The 25,584-nt window shown below is 47.2% G+C and overlaps 1 protein-coding gene across 1 annotated transcript in view; it reads right to left on the minus strand.

Annotated features, from left to right (window-relative positions):
* The window catches only part of LOC147886358 (uncharacterized), a 176,163-nt gene that overhangs the window by 109,147 nt on the left and 41,432 nt on the right, over positions 1-25,584 (minus strand). The window contains exon 2 of the mRNA XM_087395630.1: positions 23,209-23,299. Within this exon, the coding sequence (XP_087251756.1) occupies positions 23,209-23,299 (91 nt within the window). The remainder of the gene's footprint in view (positions 1-23,208; positions 23,300-25,584) is intronic.

Below are 25,584 nucleotides of genomic sequence, written 5' to 3' on the forward strand. Positions count from 1 at the left end.
CATCTTGAGGTCTGTTCAGCAGCCTTTATGTTGTTTTTTAGGGTCGTTTTGCATTTTCGAGCTGTACAAAACAGCCGCTACCTTTTGCAGGTTCATTTTGAAGTAGGTTGCACTCTTGTTGAGGCTGTGCTAGCTGTGGAACTCTGTTACAACCTATTGCTGCAGACTTTGGATGCCTTTGGAATTGTATCGGTGAACACACTACAAACAATGCATTTTTGGGGTAGTTTTGATTCTGTATTGGTGCTGTTTAGAAGCTACCTAAATAGTGGTCAGGCTTTCAAGCTTCATTTGAAGCACATTTTTCTGGTATTTTTTCTGTCCAGTTTGAAGAAGCACAACATTGTTTTTGGATTGCTCAAACAATTCTACTTTTTTGTTCTCAACTCCTATAATCAGGTTGCATTTGCCTAGGCAAGCATTGGCGCCCCCCCCCTAGTACTATCGCCGGGCTTTCAAGCTACCTAAATAGTGGTCAGGCTTTCAAGCTTCATTTGAAGCACATTTTGAAGAAGCACAACATTGTTTTTGGATTGCTCAAACAATTCTACTTTTTTGTTCTCAACTCCTATAATCAGGTTGCATTTGCCTAGGCAAGCATTGGCGCCCCCCCCCAGTACTATCGCCGGGGGTTTCCAAGGGGAGAACGGTGACATGCATTAGTATCCCCTTGGCGGGGACATGAAAATTGGTGCATGAGTTGTGTGGTTAAAATTGTAAGATAAGGGTGTGGCTCACATAGCAGGAGAGCAGTGGATATACTGCTTGTATCTTGTATCTTCTCGCTTAAACGCAGGATCGGCTGTTTCTCCGTGGATGTAGCCCACACTAGGTGAACCACAAATATCGGTGTCACTCTATCATTTCCATTCTGTGCACTTTCTGTATTATGTATTTTACGCATTCCGCTTCTTACATCATTACTCCATTATCGCGTTGTCCCTAACGATATCTCCATAAGATAGAGACCAACACATGAATTTTTGAGGCTGTTTGTGCATTCATCTTTGAAGATGGCTGAAAATCAGAATTAAAATCTGGGAGATGTTTTTGGAGGATTGGCCCAAGAGGGATAAATTGGATGGCATCAATTATTGCCTATGGAGTTGTATGTTGGCTGCAAAGTCCTGGGGTTTTGTTACAATGAAGATGCCTGTGTCCCAAGAGTAAGAGGGTAATCCCCATGGTAGGCAATAAGCTCAGGTGAGGCCAATTGTGGCTCCTATGCAGGATCAGAGGATATAGGATGCCAAAGATGCCCAAGCTTTGTCGTTCATTGCCTTGTTTGTTAAGAGGCTCATCATACCTCATTTCTATTCCTCCAAGACTTCGAGCAAGCATGAGATACTCTGGAGAATATGTGGCAGGCAAGGAATGAGGCCTGGGTCTGTTATTTGAAAAGACAACTAGACAGTGTCAAGCTGTAGAAAAGTGATTAAGTGTCAGCTCATTTAACTAGGATCCAGGATCATAGACAACAATCGCTAAACATTGATGAGGTTATATCTTATATTAGCTTGTGTCTACAACTCTGAATTCTTGGCCAGTCTTATTTGTCTTTTAGTACTTCTTTAAATCTATCTATGAGGGTAGTACAATTCCACTCACTTTTCAGGAACTAGTGGGGCTGGAAGGATACACACGGGAAAATATGTTTGTTGATGTGCATGATGGATGGTAAGCTTGAGGAATAGCGTTCTTGTGCATCGTTGCCAAAACTTCCCTTCACATACATGTTCAGGAGTCGTCTCCAAAGAAGGCATATTTTGTATCATCCCATGTCTTTGGAGCGTGTTTATACCCATCCCATGAAAGGGGGGTAGGGGAGAAACGCCCCCCCTAGTACTGTCGCCGGGGGTTTCCAAGGGGAGAACGGCAGCATGCATTAGGACCCCCCTGGTGGGGACATGAAAATTGGTGCATGAGTTGTGTGGTTAAAATTGTAAGATAAGGGTGTGGCTCACATAGCAGGAGAGCAGTGGATATACTGCTTGTATCTTGTATCTTCTCGCTTAAACGCAGGATTGGCTGTTTCTCCGTGGAAATAGCCCACACTAGGTGAGCCACGAATATCGGTGTCACTCTATCATTTCCATTCTATGCACTTTCTGTATTATGTATTTTACGCATTCTGCTTCTTACATCATTACTCCATTATCGCATTGTCCCTAACGATATCTCCATAAGATAGAGACCAACACAATCTTGGTCATGAAAGCGGATCAGCCCTAAGAGAGTGGTCCAAAAGAGAACCCCTCCTAAAAGAGACAATGGCCTCATCCACGGATCTCATAAGAAACTACACAAGTACATAGGAAATGCTCCTGTGTCTCATACCTCAACAAGGTATGAGGGGCACAAGCACAAGAGAAATCCTTTCACAATTTGAGTCCAAAAGATATGTCACGGTGGATAGTGGTCCACAATAGTGGTGATGGGTGCTTTTGCCATGGTAGACAATAATCAAGTAACAATAAAGAAGACCTTATATGGAGAGCATGGAAACAGTAGCAAACCTTCCACCAGTTGTAGAAATGTGGAACACAAATGATTTGCTAACTCTTGGTATCCAATCCTTGGAGATAAAAGAGTTGTCTTCAATCTCCCAAGCTTTCCCACATCTCAATAATTCTTCTTTCCAACTAGCTACCAATATACCCATACATCTGCTATTTACAAATTTGCTACCTCTAGGTCTGCCTACGGCCCTCCCTACCTCGATCCTTAGCTGATGGGACAATAGCCGCATCTGTCAATGGGTACTCTCAAATCATGTGAGACACGTCCCTCCTCCAAGTATTGAGGTCTAATGATCACTCCATCCTCTAATACTCTCAAAAAGAGGTAGCAATAGAACAGCATCTTGGTGGGGAACTCCAACTTCCCCCCTCAAGTCTATGACATATAGAGCTGAAGCAGATCCAACCATATGATAAGGTTAATCTCATCTCGTGGGAGCAGGGGAGATGGGGCATCCAAGTTGTATTAGAAGGAGGGGATTCCATCCACCTGACTACGCTGACAGAGTATGGTAGTTCCTAGTGTCCATGGAAACTCCTGCTTTGTGTATCGACACAATGGTGGTGGTACTCCGAGCCAAAGGGAAGCCATGACATACAACAAGATTGAACTTAAGTGCTAAGATCGGAGCCAAGACATCCTGTTCATGTGCAAAGTGCTCAGTATGCAGCCCCTCATGATCCTAGGCTCTCCAATTGTGGAGCCAACGCAATGCAGCTCTGTGCAGTGAACAAAATGGATGTGGTAGGCTTGGGCAAGGATGACATATCAAATGCTGCATGGATCAGGACGTCATAGAGAGATTTCACGTGAGTGTATCAGACACCCAGCTTCGTGATAGGGATAAGTGGCTTCCCCTCAAAGAGAAGCCCCCATGCAATAGAGGGGCCCCCTCCTTGGAAAGATTGGATCACCTCGCCCATCCTATGCAAAAGAAAATCCTACCTCTTATGATGTGTCATGCGACATGAGATCCGCAGCACCTTGGGTGTCATCACGTGTCCCAAAGCCCACATATGAGGTGAGATCTTGTCTCTTGGCACTCATCACCAAACCATGGGTTCTGGAGCATCTTCTGAGCTAGGTGCGTGCTACGGATCGAGTCATGGGAAGGATCCGCTGGCAACATCACGAACCAATATACACAAATGTCTGAGGCTATAATATTGAGACCCCCTTCCCACATGGAAAGGATCAAAGTCTCCCAAGTCACCTTGGCTAAAGCATCTGTTGTACCATCTAGTGCACTCCGTAGAAAATTTCTTACGGGCCTCCTAAGTTGAGTGATGCAATCTTTAGAATGGCACCAACAAGAGCAAACAAACCATGCTGTCGCCAGCAGAACCTGGTTAGCAACCACCACCTGGAAGCAAGGTCAAGTTGGCTGAACTCCAAAAAAAGAGCTTCCTCCTACAAGAGTAAACTATTGTGATAGAGATATGCCCATACCAACCTGGCATCCCAAGAATCTGACATTGACACCCCTCTGAATCCAAGTGAAAGCAATATCGACTCCCAAATCCGAAGTGTCATCGTCACTAAACCAAAAGCCATTGGATGTATTCCAATTAATGTGTGCACCTGCTACAATATAAAACAAATCCAAGGCTGCCCTAAAAGCAGTGAGAGTCTACGGGGTGGCATCCAAGAAAACTGCAGTGTCATCTACCAACTCACTATCTAAGAGCTCTTCCTTTTGTCTCAAGGGAAGTCTCATCCCCAATATATCAGCTTGAGATCTAATGAAGATACTCATAGCTTCAGCCACAAACAAGAAAAGAAAGGGAGCTGGAGATTTGCTGATCTGAAAGTCCAAAATCTCTCTCGCCTTACTCCCCTGATAAGCACCTCGCTGTGGGCTGATCTGTACAAGGAAGGAGGAACCCCTTTAATCCATGCATTTGAAAACCCAAAACAAAGAAGGGTGCCTTCTAAAAATCCTAGTCTACTCTATCATATGCTTTCTCAAAATCCAAGAGTAGAATGGCTAGCCTCTAGCCACTCTGTATGGCCCAATTCGAAGCTGCCCAAATGAGAATATATTATTAAAAATGCTTCTGCCATACACAAAGCATGTCTGCGTATCATGAATAACATGTGGAAGAATGGGCTGCAAACCCAAACTTATTGCTTTATCTAGAACTTTTAGCAAGTGCCCAAAAGAGTGATTGGCCTCCACTGTTACCAAATTTATACAACCTCCCTTCCGAATAAAATGTATGAGCCTCTGTAAGTAAATCATGCATAACTCCAAAGTCCCAAACGCCCTTCATGGTTGGCTGAGATAACATGGTCCCCAATCTTATCCCAAAAAGCAATAAAAAAGAAAGGTTAAGTTCATTTGCCCCCGAGCACTTGCCCCTATGACGGGCAAAAAGTACAATCTTGAATTGCAAATTTGTAAAGGGTGCATCAAAGCAAAACTTACACATTTGGCTTCACTAACTCCGCATTACACTGCCAATAGCAAATCTGGCATCCTCTCTAGTCATTGTGTCAACCTTCAGGATCTACTAGGGAGGCATAAAAGTTAGCAGCTACACGCAAGACGGCATCAAGATCTGATTGCAAAATCCCGTCAAGTCAATCACTTGCAAACTACTCTCTCTACTATGTCTCCGGCACAGAGTGGAGAAAAAGTGTTTATTGACTCTAGCTCCCATCTGAGTCCAGAATGACTCTCGTGCATGAAAGGCATACTCTGCTCTCTCTGATATAACAATATCTGCTGGTCAACCCTTGCTGCCAACAGGCACTCCTGGATCCAAGCATCAGTAGCCCATTTTGCTTCTCCCACTGTACGACTGCCAACTGCTAGTGAATACCAACTTCCTTTCTGAGAACCTCATGTCTCCTAGTACTAGCAATCGAACAATAAAAGTTACCAATATTAGAAGGGGCCACTGCCACATACGAAGGAGAGGGCACTCTCCCCTGCACATGAGAAACCCAAATCTGCAAAGCTGCTTCTGTGAGATCTCCTGCAAAGCTGCCTCCTCTGCATAAAAGGCATCCGGAATCCTGATATACTGAAAAAGCATCCTCTCAGTGGGGCTCATGATATACTGAAAAAGCATCCTCTCAGTGGGGCTCACAAATCATTAAAACCATCAAAAAATGATCTGAGGTGGAAATCCCTGAAGCAATGCAAACCCAGCCTCCTACATCCAATGCCCAATCATCAACATAAAATCTATCAATGCGTGCAAGGAATGGGCATCTACGTTCTCCTGTTCGACCACGAATACAAGAGTGACTATTATTGAGTGTGAAAGGCATCATGAAACCAAACATCTATGTCACTAAACCGAAAAAGGAAGGCATCCCAAGCTACTCTCTCTAGAGAGTGAATGTCACTCTGTCTACCTTCCTTCTTATCAAAATACAATTCCAACATGTTGAAGTGACCTCCAAAGACCCATGAATCTGCAATGGGATAGAATCCCCTCTCTTGTTGGGTACCATAAGATCTAGAGACAGGAGGACAATCCATGAGGGACAGAGCCCCCGCACATGAAGAAGGAGATGCCCTGTGAAAAGGAATACCAAAAACCAGCTCATCATAAGTAGAGGGCACAAACTCCTCATGACCAAAAGCCACCCCTCATGACCAAAAGCCACCAAGGTAGAAAAAGAGTTCTTGAGAACTGGGGTGCATAAAATCCCCACAATGGAAAAGGGTAAAGGGGCAAAAGCAACCCCCTTCTCTCTATCAATGAGGATCGAAAAGTGACGAGGGATGGGGCTTCTCAGATGAGAGACCAGGACCATGAGAAATATCTGCAAGGACACCAACAAATGCCCTATCCAAGACAGGATCTGGAGAAACTCTAGCCGCAACTTGAGGAGAGACTATAGCCTCACTAGTCACGACCAACAGAACCGAAACTTGAGAAGCCACGATAGGGGTGAGGTTTGGGACAAGAGAGGGCTCCTCTTCATCTGTAGGTGGTGGAGGAGCGGTAGTTGTAACCAAAACCTATTGTAAACCTACAGATGAGTAACAAGCAAAACACTATTGCCCAGCAAATGCAACAGTATGTGAGGCAATTGGGCTTCAAAGGTTACTTGGTGATCTTGGCATAGCATAGGAAGGTGCAATCCCTATTGGTTGTGATGACAATCAACCATTGCTTTGGCTAAGAATCTTGTGGATCATTCAAGACTATTGATATCAAATATCATTTCATCACAAAGATGAAAGGTGGAAAATCACTAGTTCCAATCTGTTAGGAAATGCAGTCAAGTTGAGTCAGTTTTGGTTTGTTCTATTGAGTCCTAGTGTGAGTTTTAGTCTAGTGTGTCCTATGGATGCCACGAGTCACACTGGGAGTTATCCCATGTTCATTGATACTCATATGTGTGTGTCTGCTATATATAAGAGCTGTACTTGTCACTTGTCACAACAATCAAGTATCAAGCCTACAAGCTCTTTGGTCTACATGTAAGTGTGGGAATACCTCATCCATTCTAAGTGTGGGAATACCTCATCCATTCCACTGTCATCTCTGTTCCTCACCCAGTCACCGTCCAGTTTTCGGACTCAGTCCCACACTTTCATGCCACAGTCACCACAGTTTCAGCATGGACATGGGTGGGCTGATACACCAGAGGCCCATGAGACCTTGCTCATGGAGATACATAGTTTCCGTGAGCATGAGATGGAGCTAACTCGCTTTGCACGGGAGCAGGTCCGCTTCAACCAGGAGCAGAGCGGCATCATACATGAGCAGGCTAGGGCTAGGCGGGTCTTATTCAAGAACTCAGACAGGATATCATGCAGCTCCGACAGGAGGTCACAGCCATAGACACTGTCCCAAGGAGTACCCCAGTGGTCGAGGCACAGATTGCGAGCATGCAATCTGCTATTGAGGAGACTTTTAGATGGGTTGACGAGGCCAAACGGGAACCCGCAAGGGTAACCGTTTCGGCTACCCTCATGAAGCAGCAGTAGAGAGCCAGTAAGGCTCTCAACATCAGAGTACGCCGAATCCCACGCACTGAAGCTACACCGATGGTAGATGCGACTACGTTCGTGGCCGCTACCCTGGGTGTGGCTGAGCACAGGATAGAGAGGGCATGGCGGGTGGGGAGAGGTCCCAACTGAGAGCAACCCCTGATCATACGGTTCCATTGACACTCAGGCACGACTTTCAACTCTACGACGCAAGTTAGTCCTTCGAGATCAACCAGCGATCTCTATGGATGAGAACCTCACACCTCTACAGGTTGAGGAGAGGCGCTCTTTGATGCAGCAGCGGGATCAGGCCTAGAAGGAGGGGAAGTGGGTAGTGGTACGAAAGGGACTTCTTACAGGCCCCCGTAGGGCACATGTCCCCTTCCCTACATAGCGAAGCGGGGTCTATGAGACTCAGATATCCGAGACCCTGTCCTGCACCATTTGGAACTGTAATGGTACCTTATGGTCAAAACCAGGGAACTTCTCGGAATCCTATACAGGCCACGACATAGTCTTTTATACAGAGACACATCAGAGTCCAAAGCACCCTCTTCCAATAGTCAACGGATATACATGAGAGTCTGCCTACAGAGATGAGACGAGGGATACAGTAGGAGTTCGAGGTTCAGGTGGAGTTGCAGTCCTTTTCAGGTCCACACTTTGGGGGACCATTTCAGTAGAGCAAAGAGATACACATTCCAGATTTCTTTGGATCCGGATTCGACACATGGACAACCGGGATCTGTTTGTCGCAGTTTGCTACTTCCCCCCTGAGACCTCCCACTTTGCCAGAGTCCGAGGTGATGATGAGACATCCCCATTTGCTGCCCTTTATCAGTCCATCGTTGACTTCTCTAGCCGCGGAGCAGTCCTCCTAGTGGGGGACTTCAACGCGAGGACAAGGGCCTGTCAAGTACCACTTCTTGACTTCAGAGATGATTCCACTCTACTGCCAGATATTGACCTTGACGAGGCAGGTATGCTACGGGTTTCGGCTGACAAGCGAGGTCCATTCTCATCTTATGGGCAGGCCCTCTTAGACCTCGGCAGGATACATGATCTCATTATCTATAATGGTCTTGACAGATGGCCTGCTTCAGGTGGTTTCACATGCTTTCCACATGGGGGGGCCTCCAGTGTTGTTGATTACATCATGGGACCCCCTGTCTTCACATCTCGCATTACTGACTTCACTGTAGCACCTCTCCCCCCATGGGCTGATCATACATACCTTTTCTTTAGCATCTTCACCTCCCTTCGCACAGCACCTTCCACCCCACTCAATCCTTACTCCACCTACCACGATATACGCTTTAATCCGGATCACTCACCTTCTTACTCTGGCCGTCTGTACATACTTCTCGCTTATATTGACTTCATACCCCTTTTAGAGGATCGTGCTGCCCTTGTCACTCGCTCACTACACGAGGCTACCATTCACGCTTTCCCCCACACCACCCGCTCCACCTATCCACCCCCCTTGGAACCGTACCCTATAATAGTTGGTACGATGATGAGTGTAAGGCTTTACGCCATCAACTCAGATTTGAAACCAAAAACAGTCTTCCAAGCGCACCAAATATGCTACGCAAATACCATACACTGGTACGGAGGAAGAAACTAGACTTCGTTCCTCAGAATGAGGAGGAGCTACTGAACATTTTGTTTAGTAGTAACTCTAAGGACTTCTGGCGGAGATTTCTAGAAGGACGGTCCTCTCCACACTCAGATCTGGTTTGATTATGCATGCACACTTTACGACATCCCAAATCAGCCAGTCCCTAACCTCTCACACATGCCTCGTCCCACATCCTGCACCCTCTTCACTAGAGGAGGGGTAAAGGATGCCGTAATGAAACTTCATAATGGCCGACCGAAGGATCATGAGGGGCGGTTTGTTTGGGATTTCCACACACTTGGACCATTAAGACTATCTCACCCACCCACAAGGTAGGGGATCCCATGAGCCCGGAGAACTACAAAACCATTATCATTGGACATGTCATGTCCAAGATTTATGCATCAGTACTTGACTCCGAGGTTAGCAGACTTGCAGAGTGTCGAGGACTTAGAGCAGCAAGACAGGCCGGATTTTAACGTGATCATGGAACCATGGACCACATTCTCACGCTCAGATGTATCATCGAGGAGGCGAGGTCACGGAAGCAGAGTGTTTATTGTTGCTTTGTGGATTTTCACAAGGCATTTGACACGGTTCCGAGAGCCCGCCTCATACAGCGCCTACAGGACTTGGATTATGACTAGGAGGTCATTTGGGCTGTCATGGCACTTTACGAGAGATTACGAGACAGTTTCAGGCAGAGTTTGGGCAGGATCCAGGTGGATAGACGAGATCATGAGCACCATCGCGGTCAAACAAGGGTGTCCTTTGTCACCTACCTTGTTTACCCTCTACATTGACGAGCTTGAGACAGTGATGCAGACACAGGGGGGTGTAGGTTGCTCTTTTGCTCTATGCAGATGACGCGGCTCTCTTGTCTTCCTCAGCAGAGGGGTTTCAGAGACACCTAGACGCACTACAGTCCTTTTGTGAGTCTCATGATTTGAAGGTCAACCTGGGTAAAACCAAGGTCATGATCTTCAATACATCTCGAGCCATCATGCGTCAGGAGCAGTTCACATTTGCGGGGTCATCTGTTGAGATAGTTTCATCATACACTTATCTTGGGGTTATCTTCTCCGGACCGAGCTTCACTATGAGACATGCGATGCAGGCACGCTTGAGTAGAGGGCATGCTTCATTGGCCAAACTAGAGAGGCAGTGCTTCCGCTCACACTTTCAGGATCCACGCACCAAGGAGTTGCTTTTTGACTCCTTGGTTCACCCAGCGGGGATGTAGGGCAGCCCTTGTTGGGGGCAAGACTTGTCACATACAGAGTGGGCCCATGTGGAGCGGCTACAGGTTCTCATGTTATCACAGGTGATTCGTGGTAAGTCATCCATTCCTCACCAGATCATTCAGGCTGAGTTTGGGTCACACCCTTTACAGCTAGATGCTGCATTTCAGGTCATCACGTATCTGTACCGAGTTAGGGAATATGGGGATTATACCTCGGGGCGTAGCAGGCTACCATGGATAGCTCTATCCTCTTCTATGGCACTTGCAGCAGGAGGAGACCAGAGGTGCTAGTATGCACGTATAGAGAGATGGTTTGAGCGACTGGGGCTCCACATGGATAGACTACCTCCCTTCCAGTACAACATGGATACTCCGTTTTCTCCCCTCTTATCACACGAGGTCAACCAGGTTATCCGTGAGGATCTACTACAGCTACACACATTTCGGACCTAGTTGGGACCGAGTGAACTCCCAGTGAAGCTTAGCTTCTACAGAGATCACTTCTTACATATCACAGCGGAGGGTTTCATTAACCCACGAGGATACACACAGATTCACCTACCCCACTTGCTGAGGATCTCTCTTGCGCAGTTTCGGGTCTTTTCACACAGACTTCGCATCGAGAGCGACAGAGCAGAGCGACTACCCAGGGAGCGGCGCATATGCACACTGTGTGACATACAGGAGGTTGAGACAGAGGAGCATTTCATCTTCACGCGTCCTATGTACTATGAGATCCGAGGACGTTTCCACTGCCTCTTCAGGGATAGTTATGGGATTTTAGCCCGTTTCCTCTCCTACCCAGACTAGCGGTGTTTGGCACGTTTCATTCATGAGGCACTTAGACACCGTGAGAGGACACTCCGAGCACAGAGACAAGAGCAGACTTCTTCCTCAGTTGATCCCTCTTAGAGCTCTATCACGGAGTTCTTTCAGCTAGATCACATGGACCCCAAAAAGACGAGGCCTCGACATGACCGCCACCCCGAGCCCGTGACCCGATAGCTCAGACAAAGGGTTGACACATAGATCACACTTGGAGACATCCCCTCCTTGTTTAGAGTCGTTTAGAGTCGGAGCCCGATCGACGCGAGTCACACTAGCCCTGGTTAGACGCAGAGCTACGACCGGGAGACGTGCCAAGACTGCACCTTTGAGTGGTCAACAGCACTCTATTACCGACTTCATGCCTCCACTGTCTCATCCATCCTGATATCTTGCTGTTGCTGGGGATGATGATGATATTGATGATGATGCTGAGATTGATATATAGTCAACCATCGACATGACTATGTTGTACTCAGGACTTAGTACTGCTATTCTGCATTTTTTGCATTTTTGTACTCATGACTATGTTGTACTCAGGACTCAGTACTCAGCACGGAGACAGGAGCAGACTTCTTCCTCGACTGATCCCTCTCAGAGCTCTATCACGGAGTTCTTTCAGCTAGATCACATGGACCCCACGAGACGAGGCCTCGACATGACCGTGACTCGGAGCCAATGACCCGACAGCTCAGACAAAGGGTTGACACAGATCACACTTGGGGACATCCCCTCCTTGTTTAGAGCCGGAGCCCGGACCGACGCGGGTCACAGTAGCCCTGGTCAGAAGCAGAGCTACGACCACGAGACAAGCCAGGACCGCACCTCCGAGGGGCCGACAGCACTCTATTGCCGACTTCATGCCTCCACTGCCTCATCCATCCTAATATATTGTTGCTGCCGATGATGATGTTGATATTGATGACGATGCTGAGATTGATATATAGTCGACCATCGACACGACTATGTTGTACTTAGGACTTAGCATTGCCATTCTGCATTTTTGCATTTTACATTGGTATGGACGCTCGTTTAGTAGCTCCACTACCACAGCTTGTTGTATCAAGATTTTCACAGTCTCATAGACCCATCGATCTTCCGAAGACTTTAATAAACTTTCTTTCTTTCTTGCTATTTCATTTCCATTTCATTATGCCTCTCTTTGAGTATCATTCTCTCTCTCCCTAGCCTACCCTCTCTCTCTCTCTCTCTCTCTTTGGACCTCTCTCTCGTTGCCCCTGCTCCTCCGCCCTCCCGTCATCCGTCGACCCACAGCTTCCCGTCGTAGCCCTCCCGTCGTCCGTCGATCCATAGTGTAGCCCTCCCGTCATCCGTCGTAGCCCTCCCGTCATCCGTCGATCCACAGCTTCCCGTCATAGCCGCCCTCCCGTCATCCGTCGATCCACAGCTTCCCGTCATAGCCCTCCCGTCGTCCGTCGATCCATAGCGTAGCCCTCCCGTCGCCCGTCGTAGCCCTCCCGTCGTCCGTCGATCCACAGCTTCCTCACCCTCTCTCCTCGTTGGGAGCCTCTCTCTCTCTCTCTCTTCGTTGCCGTCCGTCAGCCCTCTCATCCGCTCGTCAGCCCAACTGTCGTTCATCAACCAACCCACCCCATCGTTCGTCTCCTTGACCCGATTGCGGATGGGTCCTGAAGGAGGTTTTGAAGTCCAGTCGCCTACTCTGATTCGCAAAGCTTCCGTGGGCAAAAGTTTGGAATGAAGCCATCGCAAAGGAAATCTTGGACTCGGAGGATCATAGCATCGTCGACCAAGGCACACATGTTCGTCTGTCTACAACGTTATTGGGGGGATTTTTTTTGGTTAGCGATTTGGAAAGCATGCATTAGCAGACAATGATAGATGCAACGAGTTCTTTGACGAGGGAAGCTACTCGTCATCACAAGGTTATTTGATCAACGAGTACGAGTCCCTTGATGAAGAAGGCCTTCGCACTTTTTGCCGGTTCTTCTCCAAGGTTGAAAAGCGTTGGCTCCCCTTCGAAGAAAAGTACGAAACCTGCAACTCCTACGCAGGACCTGCCATCAACAACACCGTGGAAGCTCGCTCTTACAAAGCCTGGAAGGTCACGATAGAGACGAAGCGCTCACGCTCATAGAAACAGCATATCTGCATGCTCCACATGGATAGACAGTGGCCAGAGGGAAAGAGAGCCCGTGACCTCAAGAAACACAGAATGTACAGAGAGGTTTCTCCTACAGAAATCAGCTAGCCAACTCCATAATCCGAGCATAGAGGACGATTGCAACTTGCGTTGAGGCAGATTGGGGAAAATATTGCAGCTTGCTTTGAGGTGGATTGGGGATGTTTTCCTGAAGCAAGCCAACCAAACTTTCATTCAAGTGAAAGAAATCTACCGAAATCAAAGAAACCAGCTTTGATTGAGCTCAAGAGAAGAAGTAAGCTCTCTCTCCAGCACTTCCAGGACTAAGGAGATGCCACAAACAAGGAGCTCTACCATGGCCCCCCAAGGAGCAAAAGTAGAGAAAGATAAAAGCATAGGCAACAGTACAAGAGCTGAAGAGGCAAGTTCTTCTTTACCCTTAACATCTCCTTCCCCATCACCTCCAACGACCTCCCTTGCCTCCACCCCAACCCTTTCCTACCCACCTCCTTTACTCAATCCTCCTGTGGCTCCTACCCCATCTCCTTTACTTCCATCTCCCCCATCACTTCCGGTTACCTCCCTTGCCTCAATCCCAACCCTTTCCTACCCACCTCCTCTACTCAATCCTCCTCCTCCCCCTCCTTCAGTTTCACCTCCTCCTCTTGCTCCCGCTCATTCCTCCCTAGCCCTTTCCCTTGCTTATTCCTCCCCTCCCCTAGTCCCTACCCATCCTCTTCCTTCCTCTTCCTCCCCTTCCCTATTCCCTACCCAGCCTCTTCCCTCCTCTTCTTCCCCTCCCCTAGTCCCTACCCAGCTTCTTCCCACCTCTTCCCACCTACCCTCCCTTTCAGCCCCTTCCTCCCCTAGTGTAGGCTCTTCTTCGGTCCCTGACTCCCTACTTCCTCCTACCGGATCTCTCTCTTCAGGACCTCCATTTTCCGCACCCCTCCTTTACTCGCCTTCTTACCCTCTTACCCCCTCATCCTTGTACCCCCTCTCCCCTTCACCCTCCACAGCGGAAGCAGTCCTGGCAGATAATCTGCGCTTGAGAGATTTAGTTATGCAGTGCATGGAGACTTGCAAACTTCAGGGCGCAGCGATTCAGTCTCTCACAGCACAGATACACACACTGACTGCTCAGCTATCAACAGTTGAGAGTCATAGATCTGATCAGGACTCCCATATTCGCCAGCTTCATACCAGAGATATTGATCGGGACATCCAGTTACGGACACATGCTGAGCGCATAGTGCAGCTGGAGGCACGGATTCAGGAGCATGTTATGGCATGCGATGATCGCCTCCAGCAACTGCATGTAGCTCCTCCAGCTAGTGCAGCAGTTGAGGAGAGGCTGGCCACACTGCAGACAGAGGTACAGAAGACCTCAGAGTGGGTGGACGTTGTGCGTAGAGCCCCACAGGCCCAGCACACCACAGTCTCTGAGACTATTGCCGAGAGTCAACGGCGAGCTCAGAAGGCCCTCAACATCCGCATCCGCGGAGTTGAGCGATCAGATACGAGATCAGCCATGGATCAGGCGACAGATTTCATATCTGGGACACTCGGAGTTCAGGATCATGGCATAGTAGCTGCATATCGAGTGGGCCGGGATCCAGCACGGCACCAGCCACTTATCATCAGATTCAGAGATGCTGAGGCCCGTCTCGCAGTATTACGGAGGAGATCCAGATTGAGGGACCATCCACAGATTCACATGGATGAGGACCTTACAGCTCTTCAGTGGGAGGAGCATAGACGTCTCATTGCACAGAGGGATGTTGCCCGTCGTGAGGGCAAGTGGGCCGTGATCAGAGAGGGCAGACTTTTGATAGGAGCTATGCGATCTAGACCGGCTGGAGCCCACAGTTGACGACACGAGGCCTATGGGACACGTAGCCTGCCAGATAGCTTGAGTTTCGCAGTTTGGAACTGTAATGGTTCCCTCACAGCTCAGCCTGGCAACTTACGAGAGGCCTTTTTTGATCAGGACATCGTCTTCTTTACAGAGACCCATGAGAGCCCAGAGAGAGGCTTGCCGCAGGTGACAGGGTATGCTTGGGAGTCTGTCTTTCGACAGCAGACTAGACGATCAGGAGGAGTCAGAGGATCTGGCGATGTGGCAGTTTTTTATAGAGAGCATCTCAGATCGATACTCACAGTCGTGAGGAGAGACCATCGGGCCAGATATCTTTGGGTACGGATCAGGAGACCCCCCCGGAGAGACTTGTTTATTGCAGTATGCTACTTTCCCCCGAGACAATCTCGTTATGCCTCAGATGGACCAGGACAGTCACCTTTTGAGGATTTGTCAGCCGATGTATTGGAGTACTCACGCCGCGGAGAGGTAATCCTTTTAGGAGACTTCAACGCGAGGACATCAGACAGACAGGCAGAGATTCTGGACTTTGCCAAGGATCCAATCTTAGTTCCAGCTGCCCCAGATGAGAGTTTTCCATGCTTATCTTCAGATAGAGGAGTAGAGGTGACAGATCAGGGACATCGCCTATTGGAGCTTCTCTCATCGCATGGCATGGTCATTTATAATGGACTTCGACAATGGCCGCATTCATCCACAGCCACATGTTCTCCCTTCGCGGGTGGTGGTACGAGCGTCATTGATTACGTCTTGGGTCCCCCGACTTTAATCCCTTTTGTACATAACCTCACAGTCGACCCTCTTATGCCTTCAGCCGATCATGCACGTCTGCACTTTATTCTTACCCAGATTCCTCATGCCCCCCCTTCTAGACATCATGAGCGTCAACCATACTATGAGGTTCATTTTGACCACCAGTTCGATGATATTTATAGCCAGCACCTGAGTAGTCTTCTCCGTCCGCACCTTCTCGATGCCCTGCCCTCCACACAGGATCGGTGGGACCTTGTACATACCTCCATCATCTCGGCAGCCCACAAGTCCTTCCCTGTCACTTGCCACACATCCGGTCCTCCACCAGTCGGTCTTGTGCCTTGTAATGGATGGTATGATGAGGAGTGTAAAGAACTCCGCAGGAAGCTTCGCCTTGAGACACAGGAGAAGTCTCCCCTCCTAGTTGAGACCAAGAAGAGTTACAAGTGTTTGGTGCGATGCAAAAAGTGCCAATTTCTAGCCCGGAATGAGGAGGAGCTGAGAAGTTTACTTTTCAGCTGTGATTCCAAGGAATTCTGGAAGAAATTCCTTCGCTTGAAATCTCAAACTCCTCTTACAGACCCACAGGTTTGGCTTGCCTATACTTCCACTTTATATGATATTCCAGACCAACCACAGATCGACTTATCCCATGTGCGTAGACCCACCTCCTCTGCCTTATTCTCATCTAGTAGTGTCCGAGCAGCAATTCATCGTTTGAAGACTGGGAGAGCTAAGGACCATGATGGATTGCAAGCGGAGTATGTAACCCATGGGATTGATGCCTTAGCTACAGTCCTCTCCCGTCTTTTTAACGAGTCCATTTGTACAGGTCTTCCACCTAGTTGGCTAGAAAATACTATAGTACCCATACACAAGTCGGGGGATCCTTTGGAGGCGTCGAACTACAGGACCATTATGATTGGCCATGTCATGGCCAAGATTTATGCGACCATTCTAGAAGGACATATAAATGACCATGCCGAGGCGACAGGTATGAGAACTAGAGGGCAGGCAGGACTTCGTGCAGAGCACTCGACTCTAGATCATATCTTCACACTCAGGGCTTTGATTGAGGAGGCGAAGTCACGTAAGCAACGGCTCTATTGTTGCTTCGTGGACTTCAGAAAAGCATTTGACACTGTGCCGCGTTTTAGACTCTTCCAGCGACTTCGTGACTTGGGATTCAGTGGGGAGATTCAATGGGCGATCATGGCCTTGTATGAGAGAGTCACAGGTAGAGTCAGGACACGGGCGGGGCTGTCGGGGGAAGTACGCAGTACGATAGGGGTGAAGCAGGGGTGTCCTTTGTCTCCGACACTCTTTGGTCTCTATATCGATGAGTTAGAGACGTACATACAGACGATGGGTGGTACAGGTTCTTTACTGGCAGGATCCACGATACCGATTCTCCTCTATGCAGATGACGTGGTTCTTATTTCTTCCTCCCAGCAGGGTTTACAGGCACATCTCCATGCACTCCACAACTTTTGTCAGGACAGAGGGTTGTCTGTAAACCTTGGGAAGACCAAAGTCATGGTCTTCAACACATCATACAAGGTTTATAGGAGAGGCGAGTTCTCTTTCACATTTGATGGGCACGAGGTGGAGCTAGTCAGGGAGTATACATATTTGGGTGCCACATTTAGAGGTCCAGTCTTCTCCATGACGCATGCAGCACGAGATAGGATCAGTAGAGGGTATGCCGCCTTGGCTCTTCTCGAGAGGCAATGTGCACAGTCACATTTTCAGCATCCCGACACGAAGTCCTTACTTTTCGATACGCTGGTGAGACCTGCAGCCATGTATGCTAGCCCCTTTTGGGCAGGAGATCTCAGTGTTGCAGATTGGAGACGAGTAGAGAGGTTACAGATCATCATGTTCTCCAGATTGATCAGAGCGAAGTCCATGGTACCGCATCAAATTATGCTCGCAGAGTTCGGAGCTACACCCCTAGCGCTAGATGCAGCATTTCAGTCAGTTACATACTTGCATAAGATCAGGGCGCTCGGAGACTCAGCAGCAGGCAGAGCACGATTACCGTGGCTAGCACTGACATCCTCGCAGATGTTAGCGGAGAGAGGTCATACTTTTTGTTGGTACCACACACTCTCCACATGGCTCACCTCGTTGGGCTTGGATATGGATAGGCTGCCACCATTTCGACACAGCATAGATGCCCCTCACCTCCCTCTCACTCGACATGAGCTCAGTCAGGTTATCAGGGCAGATTTGTTGCAACTACACACGTTTCGCACTTGGGTTCATCCCACGGAGCTTCCTACGAAGATGGCCACATATCGTGACCATTTTCTCAAGATTTCAGAGGATGGCTTCATCATATCCCCAGGATATATCGGCGTTCATATGTCGCACTCACTCAGGATTGCCTTGGGCCAGCTCAGGGTATCTTCCCACAGATTAGACGTTGAGGCTGGCAGGATGCGTCGTACAGCTACTGGACATACCCAGGCGAGAGACTAGGATATGCCCTTGTTGCACTATGGGGGAGGTGGAGACTGAGGAGCACTTTGTTTGCAGATGCCCTTTATATTATGAGATCCGTGGCAGATTTCACTGTTTATTTGGGCACGGATTTGGACCTCTTTCTCGGATTATGGAGTATGAGGATCAGTATTGCTTAGCGTTGTTCATCAGGGAGATCACCAGATACAGAGAGAGATTCCTCAGAGAGCACCGTCGCATCCCTGCCAGAGACCTGATTATTCATGAGGAGCAGGACGAGGCGCAGGACCATGAGCACAGAGATAGCCCAGTTTGCCAGAGAGCACCGATGGTTCCACCCCGAGGATGTACATATGACATGATCCGGCAGCACCGCAGGATGATCTTACATAGAGGCCGTACCCGTCGCTTTATTTCTAGACGACGGAGGATGATGGCAGATTTTCGGAGGAGATTGCTCCATGGAGACTTGGCACCGCCAGCAGCCCACTTGACACTTGCCCAGATCTTCACACTCATGGCAGGAGGCATGGTCGATGGCCATGACTTCCATCATTTCTTTGGATCACAGACCCCTTAGGGAAGACGATGTTCCTCATATTTCATATTTTACATTTTGTATCTAGGCATTTTTGGTACTCTATTTCATTTCATTTTGTATCTAGGATTTTTGTAGCCATTTTTGGCATCTTAGCTGTATTACGATGAGGCCACCTAGTTGGCGCATCGTTGATGATGTATTTTCCTTTCGGATGATTTTGTGTCCCATAGGCCATGTATGGCCTTCCGTGGACCTTTAATAAAATTTATTTTCTTTCTTTCTCTCTCTCTCTCTCTCTCTCTCTCCACCATGCACCTTCAGGTGGTATCAGAGCCTTTTATTTTCATGTGCCCAGTGTACTACGAGATCCGACGTCGCTACCACTGTCTCTTCAGAGACGACTCTGGGCTCCTTTCCAGATTCCTCGCCTACCCAGATCAGAGATGCCTCACTGCCTTCATTCACGAGGGGGTCCGACACAGAGAGTACTTACTCAAGCAACGAGGCTTGGCCACATCATCAAACACCTCTCAGAGCAAGATCACAGAGTTCTTCCCATCGAATGACATTGATCGTCCAGTCTCTAACCGCAGACGTGACAGAGACCCCGACCCGACGACCGCAGCACGACACACGAGACATCGAGGGGACACACAGATCACTCTGAGGGACCTCCTGTCATTGTTTAGACCCGTGATACGTCCCACGGGAGTCACGGTGCATCTGGTCTTGCGTCGAGCCTCATCTAGGAGACCGAGATGCACGGCACCCCTTGACGGGCGCCAACGTCCCATCACCAGCTATGCACCAGCCAGGGCGACATGACATACGGAGGATTCCGCTCCACTCCAGTCTTTTTCTTTTCATTGTTACATCCAAATGTATTTGATTATGTATGATCAGACTTAGGATTCAGCACGGGTGATGATGCTCGTTTCAGGAGCTCCACCCTTACTGTGATTTGTATCAGGTTTTCTTTCAGTCTCATAGACCCATCGGTCATCCGAAGACTATAATAAAATTTCTTTCTTTCTTTCTTTCTCCATGCTCAATCTAGAGGATGAGGGAAGCCCGCAAATGGAAGTCATCCTCTCCTCCATGATTGAGCTCCCTTCCACTCTTTTCTCCCCATCTTGTTATCTTCTCACCCTTAGGCTCTCCATGAGCTGCTCCTCTTCAACAAGTTCAAGCTTGGAGATGCTGCAGTCAAAAACCCTAACTTTTGACAAAAACCCTAATTTTTAGAATTAAGGGCTTTTCTGACTTTTGCAGTCTTTTGGTATAATTGACGGTAACACATAAATTTTTTGGGCATTTTTCAAAATTGATGTAATTTCATTACTATTTGGTACATTCATTTGGGCATTTTGCCTACTTTGGGCATAATTGCTCAAATTTGAGACTCTACTCCGATCTTGATGACTCACATTGCGACATTTCGAGAGTCATCATATGATTGCTCTCTGTAGCTGCTCCCATGGCCGACATCGACATATCATTCAAGGCATTCTCACCATATTCTTCACCGACATACTTCTTCGGATCGGGATGTGTACTCTTATGTGCAGCAGCTACTTGGGGTCATTTACAGGTTCTCTGCCCTTGCTATGCATAAAATGAATGAAACATATTTTTATTTTCTCTACCTTGAGTAGTCCATCTAAAATGAATGTTTGAGGTGTCAATAAACGTTCTCAACCTTGGATAGTCCTCCTAAAATGAAGTATTGATTTTATATTTGTCATGCGTGGGTCCATGTCCCTCATTAGTCCCTAGAGCCAGGAGGGGGATGTACTGTGGGAGCCATGTATTGGCTTTGATAGGTCTATTTATCAAGCCTAGCTTGTGAGTTCCAGGATGTTGGTGCATTGGTCTCCTTGACCTTTGAGTTGATCATGCATCCATGCATGATGAGTCTCTGAGCCATGCAAGGTGAGCCTCTGAGTCTATACCATGCTCACTAGCCTCTAAGCCATGGTCACTTGTCTCTGAGTTAGCATGGGAGCCATGTCTAGTTCTAGACCGTCATTGCACAGTTCGATGACCGTCATTGTCATGTTCTGTTCTTGGTTCCATTCCAATAGTCACTCACCTTTCCTCCATGGGGGGGTGTTATGAAATGGAGTCAAGTTGAGCCAGTTTTGGTTTGTTCTATTGAGTCCTAGTGTGAGTTTTAGTCTAGTGTGTCCTAAAAATAAATAAAAGTGATATATTCCATTCAAAACGAATCATACAACAGGTGGGTAAGAAAGTACTCTATCCCTAGCCTCAACAATGTGGCAAAAAAGCCATGGTGGTGGTCTAAAATGCCACGACATCCCAAAAGAGGTCAAATGAAAAAATAATGAGCAATCCCATGTCCTCATGAAGGATAAAAGTCTCCCACGAGCTGCCAAAGAGGTGCCTGTACACCGCTCCCACTGACTCCTCAGAGTGAAGATAATCTCCGCCCAAATGGAAGCAAGAGTCACATTGGGAGTTATCCCATATGCATTGGTACTCATATGTGTGTGTGAGCTCCATATAAGAGATGTACTTGTCACTTGTCACATCAATCAAGTATCAAGCCTACAAGCTCTTTGGTCTACATGTGAGTACTTTCATTTTGTTCAGTGCTCTTGCTATTTCATTTCCATTTCATTATGTCTCTCTTTGAGTATCACTATCTCTCTCCCTAGCCTCTACCCTCTCTCTCTCTCCCTCTCCACCATGCACCTTCACAATCTAACAGATATATTCACCAAGGCTTTACCAAAGGAGAATATATTTCCTTTGCAGGCATTTCCTTGGACATAGGATAGCTAGTTTCTTCAAAAAAGGATTGATAATGCATGATGAAGCAATCTCAAGTCAGACTCCTAACAACCATTTTGCATTATGGGGCGGATTGTTAGGCTATACCCACCATGGATTAAATAATGCCCTTGGATGTTGTAGTATTGAGTCAAAACTAGAAGAAAAATTTCCTATGTAGGCATCTCCTTGGTATATAGGATAACTTGTTTCTTCAAAGGAGGATTGGTGATGCATGATGATGTAGATTCTCTAAATCAAGTCAAACTCCTACCAGCATTTTGCTTTATGGGAGGGATTGTTGGGCTATTCCCACCATGGATTGGATAAGGCCATGATGGGTTGTAATATTGAGTCTACACTAGGTTACAAAAAAGTTCAAGTTTATAATCCACAACTCTGGATTGATGAAGGAGTCTCCCGCCCATAGTGGGATCCGAAATTTAAGGGGTGTTAGAGGTGTTGTGGAACGCCTTTTAAGCATAAGAGGCATGCCCAAAAAAAAGAGGGGGGGTGGGCTGTGGGGGGGATTGTTTAGTTTTTTGTGGTATGTGGGGGTAGGGCAGTGGTTTGGTGGGATTTGGAGGGGAGGTAGGATATTAATGTTGGTAAGTTGTATTTACCAGCAAAGGTCAAAACCTTTCATACATTGCATATTCAAGACTTCAAATCTTTGTAAACATTCACACTGAAATGCTTATGCCCTTAGCCTTCAAGGTAAACCTTCACTCTCCATGGCATCTCCATCACCACAAAGCCCCTCCATTGCTCAAGGTTGTGATCTCATGCTTGATGTTCAACCTCTCATGCTCATCCATGCTCAACTTCTCAATTCATGTGATGAGTTATGAGTCCTGTCATATGTGATATATCAGCTCTCAATTGTGTGACGAGTTACGAGTCCTATCATACACGATACATCAGCTCTCAATTGTGTTCAGACTTGTAATATGTACTAAGTGTTAAACTTCCCTAGAGTTTATCCTCAGTTCTCATGGCTCAAGGCAATTTTAATTTCTATAAAGCAGGCTGATCGATGATGGTTATGTTTATTATTGAGTACACATACATGTCTTGTGAATCTGTAATTTAAGTCTATCCCTTTTGGAAAAATGAAATATAAATTCATAACTATCGCCTTTTACACCTCTAAAATTTAAGAATCTTTGAGTTTTGTATGTTACATGCCTCCTAGGGCATGCCTCTTACCACCTTGCTATGGTCCCCATAGATTGATGCAATAAAAAAAATTTCGCACTACATATGCTATGCAACATGTCACTCCAAGAGTTAATTATAGGGCAAAACCATGAACATAATGAATGTGTTCATTGTTAAATCAAGCATGACATTTTAACAAGTTTAACATCCCAAATGTCTAGAGTATCATCAAGACTGAACCACTTCTACTAAAGACTGGCATAAGATGATCAAAGCATTCACAAAGAAAAACTAACTGCCAAAAAATAAAGTACACAAAAACATTGCCTTGGAATCCATGTCATCGTACAGTTGTCCCAAGAAGGCATCCAAGTCTAGGGCTTCGACATCCAACATGTTGTGTTTTAAGGTTACCCACCTGTGAAACAATGCTTTATTTCAGGTTTTTGAACATGTATTGTTGTACTTTTTAGTTCAATTCAATGGTGCATACCTCAATTTCACTACAAGGTATCAACATGCTAAGCTGCCTTAGCACTCTTTTTTTTTTTTCAAGAAAAGCACTTCATTAAGTATGAATAAAAACCGCTAAGCAAGCTCAAGTGCGGGAGTACATCATGTCAAGCATGAGAAAAAACCAGCTCAGAATGAGCAAACAAAAATCCCAGGTGGCGGCTGAAAATGCCACCTCATCCCTGAAGGAGAGTCAAAGAAAAAAGGACAATCCTTCCAGACTCTGAGAAAAGCAACCCTCCTAGCAGTAGCAGTCTTGGAGGTTCCCTGTATGTTCGCCCAAATGGCCATCAAAGTGTGTATGGTATCTGCCTAGATACAGGCCATAGTCTGAGAAGGGTGAACCTGGGAGTTCTCCAAAGCCTCTATACATCTGGCTCTCCAAGTATGCCATGCTGAGATACTAGCCAGAATCTCCCAAGATGTGTCTACAAAAGCATGGGGAGCTCTGAATGGAGTAAACGGGACATCTCGGACGGAGCATGACTCCACAAGATGTCGTCAAACAAAGAAAGTTGTGTCCGTGTCATGTCCCTCGAAGAAAGCATGTGGACCAGTGAGTGACAGCCAAGCAATTGATCCCCCAGTCATGAAGAAGGGTGCTCTATGAAAAGTGCAAAGTATCCTAGCAACACCCTTCCAAACCATCCTCGCCTGAGTGCACTCCCAAAGGCAGTGTTGCACTGACTCAACTGCTGAGTGGCATTAAGGACAAGTAGGATCAGCCCTGAACCTAGATCTCCATAGGTTCAAGCCAGATGAATAACGTGACTTTCCTATTCCTGAGGGATTTCCAAAGTCTCCTCCAAAAGTCTTTCTGCATCTCTGCAGAAATCTGAAAAGTATCCCAATGAGGAGCTCTAGAGGGCCTCCAGCCTCTACAACTAAGCTGGAATCTCCTGGCATTTCTGACCGTGTAACGAAAGAAGGGGATACTCTTCTCTCGGTGCCCTGCAACTATCCACTCCCATTCCCCTGGATCCCACTGCAAGGATCTAATAGGGGAACCTCCATACAACCAAAGCCTCCAAGATCCAATAGCCAGGAGAGCGGGGTCTAGATCAAGATACCACTGTGAGTCTCTACCCATCTCCATGTATCCTGCAATCCTGACAGACTGAAAAGGAGCCTCCAAAAGAATGTCCTCTGAACATCTATGGAGTCTGCCTCCTACATGAACCTGAAAGACAAGGGTATCCTCATGTGCATCCCGCAAGGCTATAACCTGCAGAGGGATACCTGTCCTTGAAAAAGCCCCCAACCACGTGGACTCAGAAATAGGCAAATGGTATATATCCCTCCACTCCACTGGTATGGCTGCATCTATCTGCTGCATCCCAGTTGCACTTCCTCTGAGGTGACTAACTAAACAAGCTCTCTGATCCTCTAGAAGCATCCTGAAAGCTTTCCAAGCACCCACCGTGGATGCACCTTAGCACTCTTTTGCACAAGTGAGGTATTAAAATATGTATGGCAATCTTCAAGCATGAGAGAATAAGTGAGAGAGACCAAGGATGAGGCATAGCGGGAAGAAAGAGAGAGAGAAAGAAAGAAAGAAAGAAATTGTATTAAAGTCTACTAAAGACCGATGGGTCTATGAGACTGCAGAAAACCTGATACAATGATCAAAAGGGTGGAGCTACTAATAAGCGAGCATCCTAACCCATGCTAGAAAACTGTGTAGACATAGTAAGTGATATCATAGTACATGTCCACCATAAACCTATGCAGCCATCCTGGCATCATCATCCTCATGTGGAGACAAACTCTGATCCAATACAGTACAATAGGCATATAGAACAACAAGATACACCCAACAACGAACTAGGCAGTGCAATCAGGAAGCCCATAATGGATCGTTGCTATCTGGATGAGTAGCCTATCATGCCCTCCTGGCCGCTACCCAATGTCTGACGAGTGCCAATGTAACCCCGATCGACTACACCCTAGGCCTAAAGAGAGAGGAGATGTTAGTGAGTGTGATCTGTGCGTCTATCCTCTGTCTGGTGTCCCGTATCGGTCTCAGGGTCTTTGTCTCTCCTGCTAATCATGATTGAGATAGCAACCTGCTCTGCTTAGAAGAACTCTGTGATCGTACTCTCGAATGGGGTCCCCTGCTCCTGCTTCCTCAATCTGATGAGACGATCTCTATGCCGGACCGCCGTCTCGTGAATAAAAGCTGCCAAGCAT

Source organism: Dipteris shenzhenensis, chromosome 24, assembly GCF_047967505.1.
Source record: "Dipteris shenzhenensis isolate YYH24624 ecotype China chromosome 24, Dip_SZ_1.0, whole genome shotgun sequence".
NCBI lineage: Eukaryota > Viridiplantae > Streptophyta > Polypodiopsida > Gleicheniales > Dipteridaceae > Dipteris > Dipteris shenzhenensis.